The sequence below is a fragment of the Salvelinus sp. IW2-2015 genome, linkage group LG23, assembly GCF_002910315.2.
Source record: "Salvelinus sp. IW2-2015 linkage group LG23, ASM291031v2, whole genome shotgun sequence".
In the NCBI taxonomy this organism is placed as follows: Eukaryota; Metazoa; Chordata; class Actinopteri; order Salmoniformes; family Salmonidae; genus Salvelinus; species Salvelinus sp. IW2-2015.
Window position 1 is genome coordinate 39352972 of NC_036863.1, and position 19605 is coordinate 39372576.

General features: G+C 42.2%; 1 protein-coding gene across 1 annotated transcript in view; it reads left to right on the forward strand.

Moving 5' to 3' along the window:
• Positions 1–19605, forward strand: part of LOC111950321 (ryanodine receptor 1-like) — a 74273-nt gene that overhangs the window by 50005 nt on the left and 4663 nt on the right. Inside the window, exons 78-96 of the mRNA XM_070434616.1 lie at positions 2572–2668; positions 2769–2875; positions 2990–3041; positions 3168–3260; positions 6898–6997; positions 7176–7255; positions 7336–7412; positions 7549–7622; positions 8161–8178; positions 9461–9541; positions 9683–9771; positions 9922–10050; positions 10146–10250; positions 15303–15384; positions 15490–16799; positions 16909–17009; positions 17173–17338; positions 17469–17555; positions 18864–19151. Coding sequence (XP_070290717.1) covers positions 2572–2668; positions 2769–2875; positions 2990–3041; positions 3168–3260; positions 6898–6997; positions 7176–7255; positions 7336–7412; positions 7549–7622; positions 8161–8178; positions 9461–9541; positions 9683–9771; positions 9922–10050; positions 10146–10250; positions 15303–15384; positions 15490–16799; positions 16909–17009; positions 17173–17338; positions 17469–17555; positions 18864–19151 — 3136 coding nt within the window. The remainder of the gene's footprint in view (positions 1–2571; positions 2669–2768; positions 2876–2989; positions 3042–3167; positions 3261–6897; positions 6998–7175; positions 7256–7335; positions 7413–7548; positions 7623–8160; positions 8179–9460; positions 9542–9682; positions 9772–9921; positions 10051–10145; positions 10251–15302; positions 15385–15489; positions 16800–16908; positions 17010–17172; positions 17339–17468; positions 17556–18863; positions 19152–19605) is intronic.

Here is a 19605-nt window from a genome sequence, read left to right on the forward strand (position 1 = left end):
TGAGAGGTTGCAATCTGAATAAAGGGAAAAAGGCCATTCTTGAACATGGGGAAGACATTCTTACTAATTTGCTAGAGAACCAGTTTGGATTGAATTATAACTTTTGTACGACAGATGCCTTTAGTCAGCTGTCTAATGCTTTAATATTTAATCATTTCTGCCCTCCGAATTCATATTCATTATATAAATAGGCCCTTTAAATTTTGTCTTGCTTGCCATTCCAAATAAAATGTTATCTTTTTTGCTCATATAATTACAAAAACGGGTCGCTAGGTCTAGGCAAGACCATAAGCAAATGGGTGAACTGTGATATGACTAAGGAGTTAATCAGGGAGAATTTTCCCCCCTCAAATAGACAGGTATTTTCCTTTCCATGGTAGCAAGATCTCATCTATTTTTGCTAACTTTTGATTAACATTTATTGGCGTAAGATCATTTCTTTTTTTCGGGATATGTATACCGATAATGTCCACATCCCCGTCATAACATTTTATTGGTAAACTACACGGTAATGTAAAAGTTTTATTTTTTAGTGATCCAATACGTAATATGGTACACTTATCATAATTTGGTTTTAATCCAGAGAGGTTAGAAAAAGTATCTAGATCCTCTATGAGGCTGTGGAGGGATCCAAATTGTGGATTTAAAGAAAACATGAATCATCAGCGTACAATGACACCTTTGTTTTTAAGCCCTGGATTTCTAACCCCTTAATATTATTGTTGGATCTGATTTTAACAGCTAACATTTCAATGGCAATAATAAATAGATATGCCGATAGTGGACAACCTTGTTTTACTCCTCTTGACAGTTTAAAACTTTCTTAGAAGTAGCAATTATTTACTATTTTACACCTATGGTTACGAAACATAACTTTAACCCATTTTATAATAGATTCTCCAAAATTGAAATATTCCAGGCATTTATATATAAATTCCATTCAGACTTTATCAAAAGCCTTTTTCAAAGTCAGCTATGAATACCAGGCCTTGTTTCCCAGATGTTTCATAGTGTTCTATTGTTTCCAGTGCTTGTCTTATATTATCTCCAATGTATCGTCCATGTAAAAAATCTGTCTGATTAGGATGAATAATATCCGACAATACCTTTTTAATTCTATGCGCTAAGCAGTTTACTATCATTTTTGCATCACAACACTGTAGTGTAAGAGGCCTCCAATTGTTTTAATGGACTATATCTTTATATGTACCACTTGGATCCTGTTTCAGCAATAATGAAAGCAGACCTTCTTGTTGAGCGTCCGATAATCTACCATTTATTTAGGAGTGGTTAAAACATAACGGTCCTCTGAGTATATCAAAAAAGGTTCCCGGAGTCGCCTCTTGACTGTTGACGTTGAGACTAGTGTTTTGTGGATACTATTTAATGAAGCTGGCAATTGGGGACTTGTGAGGTGTCTGTTTCTCAAACTAGACACTCAAATGTACATGTCTTCTTGCTCAGTTGTGCACCGGGGCCTCCCATTCCTCTTTCTATTCTGGTTAGAGCCAGTTTGAGCTGTTCTGTGAAGGGAGTAGTGTAGTACACAGCGTTGTACAAGATCTTCAGTTTCTTGGCAATTTCTTGCATKGAATAGCCTTCATTTCTCAGAACAAGAATAGACCGACGAGTTTCAGAAGAAAGTACTTTGTTTCTGGCCATTTTGAGCCTGTAATCGAATCCACAAATGCTGATGCTCCAGATACTCAACTAGTCTAAAGAAGGCCAGTTTTATTGCTTCTTTAATTAGAACAACAGTTTTCAGCTGTGCTAACATAATTGCAAAAGGGTTTTCTAATGATCAATTAGTCTTTGAAAATGATAAACTTGGATTAGCTAACACAACGTGACATTGGAACACAGGAGTGATGGTTGCTGATAATAGGCCTCTGTACGCTTATGTAGATATTCCATAAAAAATCTGCTGTTTCTAGCTACAATAGTCATTTACCATGTATACACTGTATTTCTCATCAATTTGATGTTATTTTTATGGACAAAAGATTTGCTTTTCTTTCAAAAACAAGGACACTTCTAAGTGACCCCAAACTTTTGAACGGTAGTGTATATTCACTTGATCTTTCTAGAAATAAGTTCCTCCATTTATTTTTGTTTTCCCTCTAACTTATTCTGAGCCTCTATGGTACAGTTTTTGTATTGCTGTTTATCTGTACTGTTAGTCCTTCCATTTTCCTATGGACTCTTTCAACCTAAATTGCTTTTGCTTTAGAGATGGGTACTGAATTACATGGCCTCCAAATGTACATTTTAAAAGTGTCCCATACAATAAGGGGATCTGCTGTACCTATGTTATGTCGGAAAAAGTTGGTTATAAATTCTTCTTTCCTAGTTAAAAACAAGTTATCATCCAATGGGCTCTGGTAAAATTTCCAATATCCTCGCCCATGTGGAAATTCTGTAGGAGTAATATATATGCCAAWTATGTGAGGGCCCGACCGCATTCTGTCCCTTATCAACACTTTTTAATCTTTTGGTGCCACTGTATATTTAATAACACCCAGCCACAAGTAAAATACAGATACTAACATMGTTTTTCTGTCTGACTCACAGGCATAGAGCTTCCAATATGTTCTTGGAAGGGTACAAACGCAACTGGATCCATACTGAGGGCTACTCCTTTGAGGACAGAATGATAGACGACTTGTCTGTAAGCTCTGCCGCCGCATGCTTGGCTCACCTTTTGAGGATTTCAGGATCTGCGAGTTTCCTCCTATAGTTTTACTCCCACATTTCTTTCTCTAACACAGAAAGCCATGGAGCAAGAAGGAGAGGAGGAGGAAGAGACGGAGACCAAGCCAGACCCCCTTCACCAGCTCATTTTGCATTTCAGCCGTACTGCTCTCACAGAAAAGAGGTGGGACTCCTTTTCTCCCTCAAGTATTTTAGTTGAGCAGCTTTTGGATTGAATTCAACACATCTCCACTTTTTGATATGTTGCCTAAGCCTCTGTTCCTTCTCTTTGTTACAGTAAACTTGATACAGATTACCTATATATGGCATACGCTGATATTATGGCAAAGGTGAGTTATCTTTCTGTTTGAATTACATTTTAGGAGGTAACGTTTTAGCGTGTTATGCTCATTTGTATGTTCATGTTTTGTTTACAGTATGTAATGTTTTTTTCCTTCATTTTCTTTGTGTTGTAGAGCTGCCACATTGGTGAGGAGGACGAAGGGGGAGAGGAGGTGGAGGAAGGGGCTGAGGATGAGATGTCCTTTGAGGTGCGACAGACAGAACTGGTATGGGGCGACCAGGGACAGGGGACCGGGGAGACACTGGAGCGGTAGCTCTCAACGCATCGAGTGACCACATCATTCACTGCACATGTCTTTCTTCTGTCTCTCCTGTCTGTTTCGTCTCTCTTTCTACTGTATGTGTGTTGCTTCATCAAAAATGTTATCTGTCCCTCTTTCTCCTTATGTGTGTTTTGCGTCAACCCAAATGTTTCTGGATTGTACCTTGCCATTGTGGTTAACATCGTGGTTAACATTCTGGAGATGTTGCATGACAAAGTGATCCGGGAAAAAAACACATTCTGTAGACCAGGCATCATCAACTAGATTCTGCCGCAGGAAAAAATAAAATTGAGTTGATGGTTGGGGGGGGTGGAACATAATTACAAATAATTTGTAGACTGCAAATTGATTGAAAGAAGCCCAAACAGATATAATATTGGACTAAAACAATCATTTCAAACTTTGCTTACATTTGTATATGATCACATCTCTCTATTATGCATGGGAATACTTGGGAACAGATTTCCAAAATGAAAATCACTTGGAGCTGATTTCCTGGTGTTTTTACAGTATTTTATGTCCATCAACAACAACAATATATATATATAAAAATGTTTGCTCAGAAACCACCTGCGGGCCAAATTCGGCCGCCAGTTCAGCAACCCTGCTGTAGACCATACAAAAATCATGTGGACCCTCCTAAAGCATCGACCTACCTGCTAAGCACAAAGTTTCACTGTGTATTCCTTCATTTTGGCAGGCAGAATGTGTTTACATGGGTCAAATTAATGTTGTCAAGATATAATGGCTCCTCCACTTTTTTTCGCCAGAAATACAAATTACATTTTCCATAATTTGTATATACACTGTGGCCAGTTTGTTAGGTACACCACCCCGTTTCACGAAAATGATTCGCTCCKACAGACTTGCTATATAAAGCATGCAGATGGGCATCAAGGCATTCAGTTAGTGTTCGATTGAMCGTTAGAATGGGCAAAACGAGTGACCTAAGTGACTTTGAGCGTGGAATGATTGTCGGTGCCAGGTGCGCCGGTTCCAGTATCTCAGAAACGACCGGCCTCCTGGGCTTTTCACGCACGGCATTTTCTAGAGTTTTCCAGAGAATGGTACAACAAACAAAAAACATCCAGTCATTGCCAGTCCTGTGGGGAAAACAGCTTGTTGATGAGAGGTCGAAGGAGAATGGCAAGAATTGTGCAAACTAACATGCAGGCCACAAACAGGCAAATATAGGTTTGTAGAAACAGGCAAAGTGGTTTGTAGAACGGCATCTCGGAACGCACAACTCGTCGGTCCTTGTCACGGATGGGCTATTGCAACAGACGACCACGCCTGGTTCCAGTCCTATCAGCTAAAAACAAGAAGAGTGGAAAAAGATTGCCATCAGCATGACGCAACAGGAACTGGGATTCGTCGGACCAAGCAGAGTCAGGGTTACCTTTATGTAACAGTATAACTTTAGTCCGTCTCCTCGCCCCGACCCGGGCGCGAACCAGAGACCCTCTGCACACAGACAACAGTCACCCACGAAGCACCGTTACCCATCGCTCCACAAAAGCCGCGGCCCTTGCAGCGCAAGGGGAACCACTACTTCAAGGTCTCAAAGCGAGTGACGTCACAGATTGAAACGCTATTAGCGCGCACCACCGCTAACTAGCTAGCCATTTCACATCGGTTACATTTATATCGTATATTATATGGCCCCATCCTGCCTGGTGTCAGCGGTTCAGGCTGGTGGTGTAATTATGTGGGGAAAGTTTTCCTGGCACACGTTAGGTCCCTTGATACCAATTGAGAAACGTGTCAATTCCCCGAAGAATCAGGTGGTTCTGGAGGCAAAGGGGGGTCCGACCCGGTAGTAGATGGGTGTACCTAATAAATTGTGTATATCGGTATATTTTAATATTTATATACAATAAGTGGTATGTTTGGATGAATAGGAATTCTGTAAATAGTTACCTTTAGAGTGGAGGAGGTCATTAGCCATGTTGTTAGCTACATGTATACTACTACACATTGTCCCAAGTCTAGCCTATCACTGTCAGCTCACTCCCCTTGTGTACTGTATGGACTTTCATGTAGATTCAGATGGGAATCTCTAACAGAACAGATCCTGTCTGTTTCTCAGATGGGAATCTCTAACAGAGCTGATTCTGTCTGTTTCTCAGATGGGAATCTCTAACAGAACAGATCCTGTCTGTTTCTCCGATGGGAATCTCTAACAGAACTGATCCTGTCTGTTTCTCACACCGTAACCAACTAATGAACCTTTGACTGACTTCTGTCCGTGGCAGTTCCATGTTCTCTTTCCACTCTCCCACTTACTCTGGCATAACACGTTCATTTCTATTAACTGAATGTTACTAATCAATGTTGTTCCTTTCCATACTTACTTAGCCTATTGACCAATAGACTACAGTGAAAGCCAGTCTACTCTCCTAGACACATAGGCAGACACATACAGTAACAGTATGTGTACACATAGTTACAGCAACAACACATTCACTGGTAGACAAACTGTATACTACACCTCAGGCAGGGCTTATCCAAAAATCCCTATTGTTTCCATGGATTGGAAACCCTCTAAGTAATGTCAAGTGCACCTTCACCACACTTACTGGGTAGACCATGGTCAGGCATACGCGGGCGGTGGGTGGCGCTTTGGGTGGGTGTGGGTGGGGTAGGAGGGTGGGAGGCTGTGGGTGGGGATACTGATAAAACATGTTTGTATTTTGTTTGAATTAAATCTTGTTTTAAAGAAAATGTTGGTTACAATAATAGATCTGGTTAGTTTTTATACCTTATATATGCTGAACTGCATTACAGTAAATGTGGTTCTGTGACAAAGAGATGTTTTTTTTTTTTTAAATAGAAACATCATAATATTCCTTTGAGCAGAACAGCTCCACTCTGAGGGCTTGTGTAAAGTTCAAAATGTGATATAAGACACCAGGGGAGACGCTGTGGTTATTCAATAGATCCTGTATGGTCCTTTTGCATTTGCTACCACTGCATTATGCAAGGCCATCAGGGCTGTTTGCTGTAGTCGAACGTTTGCTCAAGTCGGCAAACGTGAAGAACTAGTGTAACGACTCCATGACTAATTAACCGGGGAGAGAGAATGAGACAGACAGGTGATATAAAGGTAATGAAAAGTGGAAAAACGAGTCAAAAAGCACACCAAGCATGCAGGTTTGAATTCGTTTTTTCCACACAATGAGAGGATAATGACAAGAAAGAAATAGAGACAGAGAAGATACTGAGAATGAGAAACAATATCAAATGTAGACGGATACAGTATGTAGCACAGGATGCTGGTGAGGGGAGGATGGCTCATAATAATGACATGGAAACTATGTGTTTGATACCGTTCCATTTATTCCGTTCCAGCCATTACGTTGAGCCCGTCCTCCCCAATGAAGGTGCCACCAGCCGCCTGTGATGTGTAGCATGTAAAACTATAGGCCTACACTAATAAAAACATTTACGGCTGTAAGTCAGTGGGGGTCAGGGAGAACGTCTAGCCAGCTAGGAACTAGCTGTGTGAATGCAGAGTGACTGCGGGGTGGGATGTGTGACCACCAGGACACAGTCACAGCATCTGTGTCTCTTATCGCAGGAAAAAGAGATGGAGAAGCAGAGGCTCCTATACCAGCAGTCCCGTCTCCACAACCGTGGGGCGGCTGAGATGGTGCTGCAGATGATCAGTGCTTGCAAAGGTACTTCCCCGGCCTGTACGGTACATCATGCATGCGCCCTACAGGCTAACCCTACAAGTCGACGTCTCTCAGTCACAGTGCGCGTATTTGAAGGATACCTGTCATGGTCGACACATTACGAAGACATTATTTATACCCGTCATCTAGAATGGTAACGAGTACTTTTTGCTCCATCTAGGTGAGACTGGCTGCATGGTGTCCTCCACTCTTAAACTGGGCATCTCCATCCTAAACGGTGGTAACGTTGAGGTTCAACAGGTTAGTGTCACCTCAGTGGGCTCTGTCTATCTGACCTGAGGTTATAATCGTTATTGACTGGTCTCACTATCTGTTTGCAGAAAATGCTTGAGTACCTGAAGGATAAGAAGGACGTTGGGTTCTTTTTGAGTGTCCAGGCTCTAATGCAGACGTGCAGGTTTTTGTCTTCACCCCTTGAATTACTCAAGTATAGAATAGAACTTACATACACACTAGAAAACGGAGTCAACAGCTTATGAAGTTTGATTAAAGGTGACTATGTATGCTTAGAAAAGTGTGGTTTTTCATGGCAGTGTCCTGGACCTGAATGCCTTTGAGAGACAGAACAAGGCAGAGGGGCTGGGTATGGTGTCGGAGGAGGGAACAAGTAAGTGTTTAAAGCTCTGACCGTACTGGACACTGGTTCTCCACCTTTGCCTCACCTTGCACCACCTTTGCATCCATGTCCTGTCCAGGCAATCACACACACTTGTTCAGCATCAGGGCCTATGGTCACTGAGTGATAGTTCCTCCACTTCATTCCTCATCTTATGAGTGTTAACTAGTAGTAACATCCATAAACGTTGCTGTCCAATAATGATTGAATGATTCAATGTTTTGATCTAACTGTGTAATTTTGTCAGATGGTGATTTGAATTTACAGAGTGTCTGTCTAGTACTGTATTTTGACTTGCTAATATTTTGTGTTTACACTCAATGTTTATTTGTAGAATATTTTGTAAGTCTAATGTACTTGTAAACTAATTCTAAGTTAGAATTGTTGACAATAGACTGTTGTTAACCACCCCTCCCAACTCCTAAGTATTCTACTGTCGTCTGTCAACTCACTACCCCTCTCTTTCCCTACCTTGCCATCATTGCGTCCCTCCCTCCCCTCTCCCATTCCGTCCTTTGCTGGTCCTCAGACATGAAGTCAGAACGGGGTAAATGATACCTCTGTCCCTCTGTTTTTCTACCTTTTTCTCTTTCTCTCCCTGTCACCTTCCCTGTCTCTTCATCTCCTTCAGCTCTTTTGAATGATCTCGTGTTGTGGCGCCCACCTCTATTCAATTTCACACTCAAAGAGTTTATGAAATAAATTTTCAGTCATGTCAAGTAATGCCAATGCCGTTGTTTTCTTCGTACGTATTAAACTCTCAAAGAGTTCATTGCACGAGCAACAGACAATGACTGAAAAGCATTCTTTCCCCTTGAGTGTCTAACCGCAGATCTACTGAAACTCCGAAGCTCGCCACTATTGTGATTTATAAGAATTCCTGAGCACGGAATCAGCGCAATATCTCAATCCCATCGATCTCTCAAATTCAGCCTCAGTGTTGACTCGCTAACCCTGGTCCCTGGCCATGATTCCCCGATAAGCCCTTTGTGTCTGCTCCACCCCCCCGCAATGACATCAACCCCCCTATTTACCTTGCTTGGACAGAACACCAAACTCTGGCCCTAACCTACACTCAGGGGAGTTAAAGGAGTATAGCAGGTCTGTGCTGCATGACTCTGTGTTTCTGCATGCACTGACTAAGCAACTGAGGGAGTGAACTTCTCCATTACGTTGTATGTCTGTATACCGTGATGTCCATTGTATCTATCCATGTTGATGTGACCATGTCCTTTTATCTGTGTATACTGTCTATAGAGTATACTGTGTTTTTCAGTGTTTATGGACAACTGTTTCTGTACGTGTTTTATGTATGTGGCGTTAATGGTGTTTGATTGTGTGTCTAAAAGTGCAGAAGTTCTTATCATAGCTTGTTGCTGTGAATGTGCTTTTACAGTACAAGCCAACCTCTTGGCCGTGATTCCAGCAAGTGTTTGAGGTTTCCTGTTTTGTAGTTACAGCGAACAACCCCGGTATCCAACTAAAACTGTTGTTCGTCTATGTTGCCAAGGTGATCAGGAAGATGGACAGTCTGTAAGGAGGTCATTGCAGCTCTTACTAACACGATTACCCAGACGTGATGGAGAGCTGTGCAATGATCATCACGCTCACCTTATTACTGCAGGCTTGTGTGCTGCTGACCATGGCGCACACAGGCTAACACTCCGATGAATGGCTCAAATTGTCTAGTTAGCCTCCAGCCTACACCTCATACAAATACAGGCAGCCTGACTGAACCCCCCCCCCCCCCCCCCCCCCCCCATCTTAAAGACTTCCAGTATTCCTAGAACTAGTCTGATGCTCCGTCCCTTTGTCTCTCCCCCTCCCAGGTGAGAAAGTCATGGCGGATGATGAGTTTACCTGTGATCTGTTCCGCATGTTGCAGCTGCTCTGTGAGGGCCACAATAACGGTGAGAGGAATTATGCCAATGGTGTTCTATTTAAGGAATGACAGATTTATCATTGAATCATGACTTGAATCATGACTCGCTGTAATGCTAATCAAAAGTTGGCCGTCTTTGAGTGGACTCTGACTGTATGTGTTGTCTCAGATTTCCAGAACTACTTGCGGACACAGACAGGCAGCACCACCACTATAAACATCATCATCTGCACTGTGGATTACCTCCTCCGACTGCAGGTACTAGGACTCTGATTATTAACACATACCTGTTAAAGAGGTGTCCTGTTATCCCTTTCACCATGCACATATTTCATTCTCCTGCTCTCTCTCTCTCTCTCTTCGCTTCTCCTCTCTCTTTCATTCTCTCTCTACTCTTTCTCCCTCAAGGAGTCAATCAGTGATTTCTACTGGTATTACTCTGGGAAAGATATCATTGATGAGCCAGGCAAGAAGAACTTCTCCAAGGCCATGATAGTGGCTAAGCAGATCTTCAACAGTCTGACTGAGTACATCCAGGTGAGTATAAACCCATTCATCTGTACAGCATGTAGATGACTGAATGTTACTGGGTATGGTATGTGTGTGACCGTACCTGGTGCCCCCCCCCTCAGGGTCCGTGTACAGGCAACCAGCAGTCCCTGACCCACAGCAGGCTGTGGGATGCAGTGGTGGGCTTCCTCCACGTCTTTGCCCACATGATGATGAAGCTGGCACAGGTACAAGCTGCCTACCTCAACACATACTGTACCCATCTCTCACCATACAAAACACCACCAGCAGCATTTAGAAACCTCAAATGGTCTACCTTAAGCGAACATTGATTTGTTGTGCATGAGGAAATGACACAGTTGAAATATCACACACATGTATCTGATATGTGAACGTACACATCTGTACGTAGCTAGTATACACTGCTTGCTGTGCACAAAAGACACGATCAGCTTGCAACTGCACCTACAAGATTGTGGTTTCACAATCAAAGTGATCTGTGTTACCGTTGCAGGGGTGAACATTTGTTATGAACTTACACTTGACTGCCAACTTTGCATTTAACAAACACTTTTCAAGTAAACAACTTGAATTATTTTGTTGCATTGTTTGAGTCTGTCATTTCTAAAAAATATATATCTTTACGGTAGAAGTAGTTTGTAGAAACTGAATCTGGAATGGTGAACTAAATATTATTGTGATGCTAAAACCCCTGTTACATCAAAGTGTCTGCCCTTAACCCCCCCCCCCCCCCCCCTCTCACAGATATCTCCTCATGCTCTTTTTACCTGACATTCACACAAATGCACTGGCTTGCAGACATACCACCTACAGTATATGACTATGGCACGCTATTGGACAGTGGCAATTGAAGAAATGAACACCATATTTGTATCGTACTCTAAGTATGTTAGTTACGTACGAGGAAATAGTTAGTAGATTGATAAAGTATATGTACAGTACTTAGAATTACGTATATTAGTGATGTAATGCCAGTACATAACACCTTGATAAAAGTTGAACAGGAAAAACCAAAGTACTTTGAAATGTAGCACTGTCTTTACGTTTTTACTCTGCTTACAAATCGTATGAGATAATGATTATGTAAACTGTCTTTCACATGGTCTATGCAGGGTAAAGTATGTATTCCTTTTATTTATCTATCATTGACGTGATTGAGTGTCTACCAGTTCTTTTCCTGATTCATCCCTGGTTTCCTTTTTTCCCGGTTTGTTTTATACTCACCTGCCTTTAAAGCTGGAATAAGAACTAGACAAGTACTCATTGTTTTTGTAATGCAGCATCCAAAACAATTAAAACAACTGAAAACAACCTACTGCAACAATGAAAGGCAGAGGTTCACATTGCTTTATTTGGTTAACGTCAAGTGCTTTATAAAATTACATTACTAACCTACCTGCTGTATATTGGATTCTCATTCCAGACTTTACTCAACTTCTTTAAAGTGGCAATCAGCAGTAGAATCAATAACAAAGCGTTTTCCCTGCCTTGTTTCGGGTAAAAAGCTGAGGGAAGGGGCAGGAGAAATGTAACCACTCTCAAATTCATAGACCGAGCTATGGATGCAAGGATTGACCATACATTATATCAAAATGACAGGTGTCACCATGTTTTTGTTTACATTTACAGTATTCATTTCAATCAAATGGATGTAGCAACTGCTGATTGCCCCTTTTAACGGTCTGCATTAGGCATAGTAACATGAAATGCTTAAAAGCAGGTGAATGTAAAGCTAAGTGAGAAAAGAGACAGCCCTTTAACAATCCCTGATTGAGCATACACTGTATTAATCTGCCCCTCTGTGTGACCTCATTTATGACTTGGATGACCTCGATACACAGTAATGGATGGTTGGCTGTAGACTGTTCACTTCTGACCTGATGCTTTCTGACTAATTCTAACTTTGCCACAGCATAAGTTGGAGTTGCATGCTACTAGTCTTTCTGTGTTCAATTAATATTATTTTTCACTTTTAATAGTTTTTCAACTAATGTTGTTGGCCAAAAAACCAAGTGAACACACAGGTTCTCTTGAATTGTAAGTTCCGTACATGTAAAATGTAACTTGATGTGTGTGGTAAATTTTTCTCCTGATTTGTTCATTGTTTATGGTGAAATATTTTAAATGTGTGTCTCAATAAAATGCAAGCAAAGGATCATCTTAAGGGTAAGGTGATATCCCTTTAACCTTCAGCTTCTTATGTCTTAACATGGAGACATTTACTCGAATGGCAGTTTTGTACTAGTTCATAATGTATTTCTCGGAGCACATATAGGTAACTGCCAAAATAAAGGAAACACCAACATTAAGTGTCTTTAAAGGGCGTTGGCCGCCAGAATAGCTTCAATGCGCCTTGCGTACATTTCTGGAACTCTATCAGAGCTACACCATTCATCCATGATAAATTCCACCATTTGGTGTTGATGGTGGTAGAAAACGCTGTCTCAGGCGCCGCTCCTGAATCTCCCATAAGTGTTAAATTGGGTTGAGATCTGGTGACTGAGACACACACACTTTAAACCCCCTATGCTCCTTTGACATCCCTCTTTCAAAGTCACTGAGACCTCTTTTGCCATGGTAGCAAAAATAATGGGCAACGGGGCATTTTTATACAGGACCCTAAGCTTGATGGGATGTTTTATTTGTTTTAACTCCGGAACCACACCTGTGTGGAAGCACCTGCTTTCAATATACTTTGTATCCCTCATTTACTCAAGTGTTTCCTTTCTTTTGGCAGTTACCTGTATATACAGCGCAGACCCCAGATGACGTACAGGAGTAGTTATTCAACCACTGTGGGTGAATTTATCAAAGAAGATATAGCATGACTCTCAGGAGTGGTAGAGCACATAGTCGGTGGGAAAGGACATTTTAGATTTGGAGACTCATTGTGCTGGTGAACTCATTGAATACTCATTAATGAAAGGTGTTTGCACTGAAATCCAAACCATATGGGTTCGGGCCATCCCACTACTGTCATACTGCATGAATACTTCTAGATTCCATTGGCATAAGAATTATCTTCATTATCATTATACATCTACAGGCCTAATATGTTCTGTACAGTGTCTTTAGGAAGTATTCACACCCCTTGACTTTTCCCACATTTTGTTGTGTTAAAGCCTGAATTTAAAATTGATTCCATTTAGATGTTTTGTAACTGGCCTACACACAATACCACATCATGTCAAAATATACTAGTTTTTTTTAATGTTTACAAATTAAAAATGAAAAGCTGAAATGTCTTCAGTTAATAAGTATTCAACCCCTTTGTTATGGCAAGCCTAAATAAGTTCAGGAGTAAAATTGTGCTTAACTTCGGGATCGGTGTCTCTTCCACGGGACGGTTGAGCTAACGTAGGCTAATGCTGCTGAGGTTGAATGTAACAAGAAAATTTCCCAGGACATAGACATATCTGATATTGGCAGAAAGCTTAAATTATTGTTAATCTAACTGCACTCTCCAATTTACAGTAGCTATTACAGTGAAATAATAACATGCTATTTTGTTTGAGGAGAGTGCACAATTTTGAACATGAAAGTTATTAATGAACAAATTAGGCACATTTGGGCAGTCTTGATACAATTTTTTTAACAGAAATGCAATGGTTCTTTAGATCAGCACATACAGTGCTGCCATCTAGTGGCCAAAATCTAAATTGTACCTGGGCTGAAATAATACATTATGGCCTTTCTCTTGCATTTCAAAGATGATGGTACAAAAAAAAGACAAAATAATGTTTTTTTTCTTCATGGTATTATCTTTTACCAGATCTATTGTGTTATATTCTACTACATTCCTTTCACATTTCCACAAACTTCAAAGTGTTTCCTTTCAAATGGTACCACGAATATGCATATCCTTGCTTCAGGGCCTGAGCTACAGGCAGTTAGATTTGGGTATATAATTGTAGGTGAAAATTGAAAAAAAAGGGGCTAATCCTAAGAGGTTTTAACAAGCCACATAATAAGTTGCATGGACTTACTCTGTGTGCAATAAGTGTTTAACATTATTTGTTTAATGACTACCTCATCTCTGTACCCCATGCATACAATTATCTGTAAGGTCTCTCAGTCGAGCAGTGAATTTCTAACACAGATTCAACCACAAAGACCAGAGAGGTTTTCCAATGCCCCGGAAAGAAGCAGACATTTAAATATCCCTTTGAGCATGGTGAAGTTATTATTTACCCTTTGGATGGTGTAATACACCCAGTCACTACAAATATACAGGCTTCCTTCCAAACTCAGTTGCCCGAGAGGAAGGAAACTGCTCAGGGATTTCATCATGAGGCCAATGGTGACTTTAAAATAGTTACAGAATTTAATGGCTGTGATAGGAGAAAACAGGATGAATAAACATTGTAGCTACTCCACAATACTAACCTAATTGACAGAGTGAAAAGAAGGAAGCGTTTACAGAACAAAAATATTCCAAAATCCTGTTTGCAACAAGGCACTAAAGTAATTCTTTAAAACAAAAATATAATCCTGAAAACAAAGTGTTATGTTTGGGGCAAATACAACACATTACTGAGTGCACTCGCCATATTTTCAAGCATAGTTGTAGCTGCATCATGTTATAGGTATGCTTGCAATTGTTAAGTACTGGCGAGTTTTTCAGGATAAAAAATAAACAGAATGGAGCTAAGCACAGGCAAAATCCTAGAGAAAAAACTGGTTCAGTCTGCTTTCCACCAGATACTGGGAGATGTTATCACCTTTCAGCAGTACAATAACCAAAACACAAGGCCAAATCTACACTGCAGTTTCTTACCAAGAAGACAGTGAATGTTCCTGATTAGCCGAGTTACATTTTTTACTTGATTCTGTTTGAATAACTATGGCAAGACCTGAAAATGGTTGTCTAGCAATGATCAACAACCAATTTGACAGAGCTTGAATAATTTTTTCAAGAATAATGGGCAATTGTTGCACAATCCAGGTGTGGAAAGCTCTTAGAGACTTACCCAGAAAGACTCACAGCTTTAATCGCTGCCAAAGGTGATTCTAACATGTATTGACTCAGAGGGTTGAATACTTATCTAATCAAGATGTATTAGTGTTAAACTTTTTATATCTATATTTCTTTTACAGTTAAAAAAAAATTCTTCCACTTTGACATTAGAGTATTTTGTGTAGATCATTGACCAAAAAAGACAATTAAATCAATTTTAATCCCACTATGTAACGCAACAAAAAAAGTCAAGGGGTGTGAATACTTTCTGAAGGCACTATGTGTTTGTGCTGTCTCATAGGATTCCAGCCAGATTGGCCTGCTGAAGGAGCTACTGGACCTCCAAAAAGACATGGTGGTTATGCTGCTCTCTCTACTGGAGGGTAAAAATGCATTTTTATGACAGAATCTTTCTGCTGTTTCTGCCTTTTCTCTTTAATTTCTCTCACCTCCTTTATTATTTGCCTCCATTTTATGCCATGTTTCAGGTAATGTTGTGAATGGCACCATTGCCCGTCAGATGGTGGACATGCTGGTGGAATCGTCCAGCAACGTGGAGATGATCCTCAAATTCTTTGACATGTTTCTCAAACTGAAGGACATTGTGGCGTCAGACGCCTTCCGTGATTACGTGACCGACCCCCGAGGGTTGATCTCTAAGAAGGACTTTCAGAAGGCCATGGACAGCCAGAAACAGTACTCTCCCTCTGAGATCCAATTCCTGTTGTCCTGCTCAGAGGCCGATGAGAATGACATGATCAACTTTGAGGAGTTTGCCGACCGCTTCCAGGAGCCAGCTAAAGACATTGGATTTAACATTGCAGTGTTGCTGACCAACCTGTCTGAACATGTCCCTCATGACCTCAGGCTGAAGAACTTCCTAGAGCAGGCAGAGAGTGTACTCAACTACTTCCGCCCCTTCCTGGGCCGTATAGAGATCATGGGTGCCAGCAGGAAGATMGAGCGTATTTACTTTGAGATCAGCGAGGTCAACCGCACACAGTGGGAGATGCCTCAGGTCAGAGAGTCCAAACGACAGTTCATCTTTGATGTGGTYAMTGAGGGGGSCGAGTCGGAGAAGATGGAGATGTTTGTCAACTTCTGCGAGGACACYATCTTTGAGATGAACATYGCCTCCCAGATCTCGGAGCAGGAGGAGGAGRAGRAGGAGGAGGATGATGATGAKCCRGCTGAAGGAGGARCTGAKGCAGGAGGAGGWGGAGGKGGAGATGAAGARGGCAATGGAGAGGAAGGAGAGCCAGAGTCCAGCTCTGCCTTTGCAGACTTCATCAACAGCTTATTGAACTTCCTGAGTATCTTCACCTTCCGTAACCTGCGCAGGCAGTACCGCAGAGTGAGGAAGATGACCATCAAGCAGATAGTGGTGGGTCTGGCCACCTTCTTCTGGACTATCCTCATTGGCATCCTGCACTTCATTTACAGTGTATGTAAGGGCTTCTTCCTGCTCATTTGGCAAACTCTATTTGGAGGAGGCCTGGTGGAGGGAGCCAAGAACATCACAGTGACAGAGATCTTGGCCAGTATGCCCGACCCCACCCAGGACGAGGTGCACGGGGACCTGCCAGGGGAGCCTAGGACTGGGGAGGAGCAGGAGGCAGGAGGCGTGACTGACCAAATGGACACAGGCGGTGGAGAGGAGGAGGAGGTGGACAACCAAGACAAGGAAGGTGGGGGGCCACCACGCATTGATGCTCCAGGAGGACTTGGTGACATGGGAATTGAGGCCACTGTTGAGCCTCCTACTCCTGAGGGTACTCCTTTGACCAGGAGGAAACAGGTGAGGCACCTTTCCTATTTAATGCAGAGACTAAAAAGTGCATTGTGAGCTTTCCAGTAAAGTATGTCTACATTCACTTATACTAATTAGCTTTTCTTGTGGTTTGCAGCAACCAGAGGAGGGTGCTGCTGCAGCTGCTGATGGCCAAGCTGCTGAACCTGCTCCTGCTCCTGCCATAGAGGAGCCCCCTCCAGAGCCTGAGAAGGCCGAGTGAGTACCTCAGGCCATCTTCCTACATGTACAGTAGATAAACATGTCCTGCCTCCCTACACTTTCCCATCCCCCTTTATTAACCAATACTGTACATGCGTTCATCTTTTGGTGTTTGTTGGAACGTGCTATAAACCAAACACCCCATTTACCTAATTTTCAGCACTGAAAATGGAGAGAAGGCTGAGAAGGAAGCCGAGACCAAAGAGGAGGAGAAACAGGAGGAACCGAAGGAAAAGAAGGCCAAGGATAAGAAAAATAAGAAACAACACCGGGAGCAAGGGTTCCAACTCTGGACTGAGCTGGACATCCAAAGAAACAAATTCTTGGTTAGACATGGCAATTCAATAATTGCTCTCCTCTAATAGTTTTTGTGACGTGCTGATGTGGCAATTTGGATACTGTCAATTCCTCTGTCCACCTGTGATTAATACAACGTTTTGTCTCTTTCTTTCCCAGAACTACCTCTCTCGGAACTTTTACAATCTGCGTTTTCTGGCACTGTTCATTGCATTTGCTCTAAACTTCATTCTACTCTTCTACAAGGTGAACAAATTCTTACAGTATATATAAAAATAGCTGTCACTTGAAATACACAAAATATACATAAGTATGTGGACACCACTTGAGAAATTTCCGGTCCTGCTAGAGCTGCCCCGGTCAACTGTAAGTGCTGTTATTGTGAAGTGGAAGCATGGTACAGTAGGCTACACAAGCCTACCATTTGATTTGATTTGAAGCTCACAGAGGGACCACCGAGTGCTGAAGTGCGTAGAGCGTAAAAATCTGTCCTCAGTTGTAACACTCACTAACGAGCTCCAAACTGCCTCTGGAAGCAACGTCAGCACAAGAACTGTTCATCGGGAGCTTCATGAAATGGGTTTCCATGGCCGAGCAGCCGCACACAAGCCTAAGATCACCATGCGCAATGCCAAGCTGGAGTGGTATAAAGCTGGCCACCATTGGACTCTGGAGCAGTGGAAACGTGTTCCCTGCAGTGATGAATCACGCTTCACCATCTGGTAGTCCGACGGACGAATCTGGGTTTGGCGGATGACAGGAGAACGCTACCTGCCTCAATACATAGTGTCAACTGTGAAGTTTTATGGAGGAGGAATAATGGCCTGGGGCTGTTTTTCATGGTTCAGGTCCCTTAGTTCCAGTGAAGGGAAATCTTTACGCTACAGCATACAATGACATTCTAGACGATTCTGTGCATCCAACTTTGTGGCAACAGTTGGGGAAGGCCTTTTCCAGTTTCAGCATGACAATGCCCCCGTGCACAAAGCGAGGTCCGTACATAAATGGTTTGTGGAGATTGGTGTGGAAGAACTTGACTGGCCTGCACAGAACCCTGACCTCAACCCCATCAACACCTTTGGGATGAATTGGAACGCCGACTGCGAGCCAGGCCTAATCGCCCAACATCAGTGCCTGACCTCACTAATGCTCGTTGCTGAATGGAAGCAAGTCCCCGGCCGCAGCAATGTTACAACATCTAGTGGAGGCTGTTATAGCAGTAAAATGGAGAAAAACCCATATTAATGGCCATGATTTTGGAATGAGAATGTTTGACGAGCAGGTGCCGACATACTTTTGGTCATGTAGTGTATCTGACCATCATTTGATTTGTTTTATGTGTAATACCCTCTCCAGGTGGGAAGTGACATGTGGTTGTATAGTGTTCTGACCCAAACATTACATATAACCAGGGTTTTAGAATTGTAAATTCAAAGCACTTCCTGAATTGACTGCCTTCCTTCAATTGGAATTGACCTCATCCCTGCATAACACGTCAAGTGTTAAATGTTCACATGCATCTGTGTTGTGTCTCTGCCTGTGTCCATTGTTCAGGTGTCGGACAGCCCCCCTGGAGAAGGTGATGAGGTGGAGGGCTCTGGCATGTTTGAGGGCTCGGGGGTGGGGGCGCTGTTTGAGGGCAGTGGGCTGTTTGAGGGCTCAGCAGAAGAGATGGAGGGATCTGGTGGGGATGAAGGAGGAGACGACGAGGAGGAGGAGGAGGGCCCAGTCTACTTCTTCTTGGAGGAGAGCACTGGCTACATGCAGCCCACCCTCACATTCCTGGCCGCCCTGCACACAGTCATCGCCTTCCTCTGCATCATCGGCTACAACTGTCTAAAGGTGAGGTTCATGCAATAGTAGATACTACTACTACTACACATACATACATACATACACTACTACAGTGGAGGCCGCTGAGTATCAAACATACCATTCCATTCACTCCATTCCAGCAATTATTATGAGCCATCCTCCCCTCATCAGCCTCTACTGTACTACTACTACTACTACATACTAATCAAATCAAACTGTCTTAGTCACATGCTCCGAATACAACAGACCTTACAGTGAAATGCTTACTTACGAGCCCCTAACCAACAATGCAGTTAAAAAAAATATGGATACAAATAAGAAATAAAAGTAACAAGTAATTAAAGAGCAGCAGTAAAATAACAATAGCGAGACTATATACAGGGGGGTACCGGTACAGAGTCAATGTGCGGGGGCACCAGTTAGTTGAGGTAATATGTACATGTAGGTAAATTTATTAAAGTGACTATGCATAGATGATAAC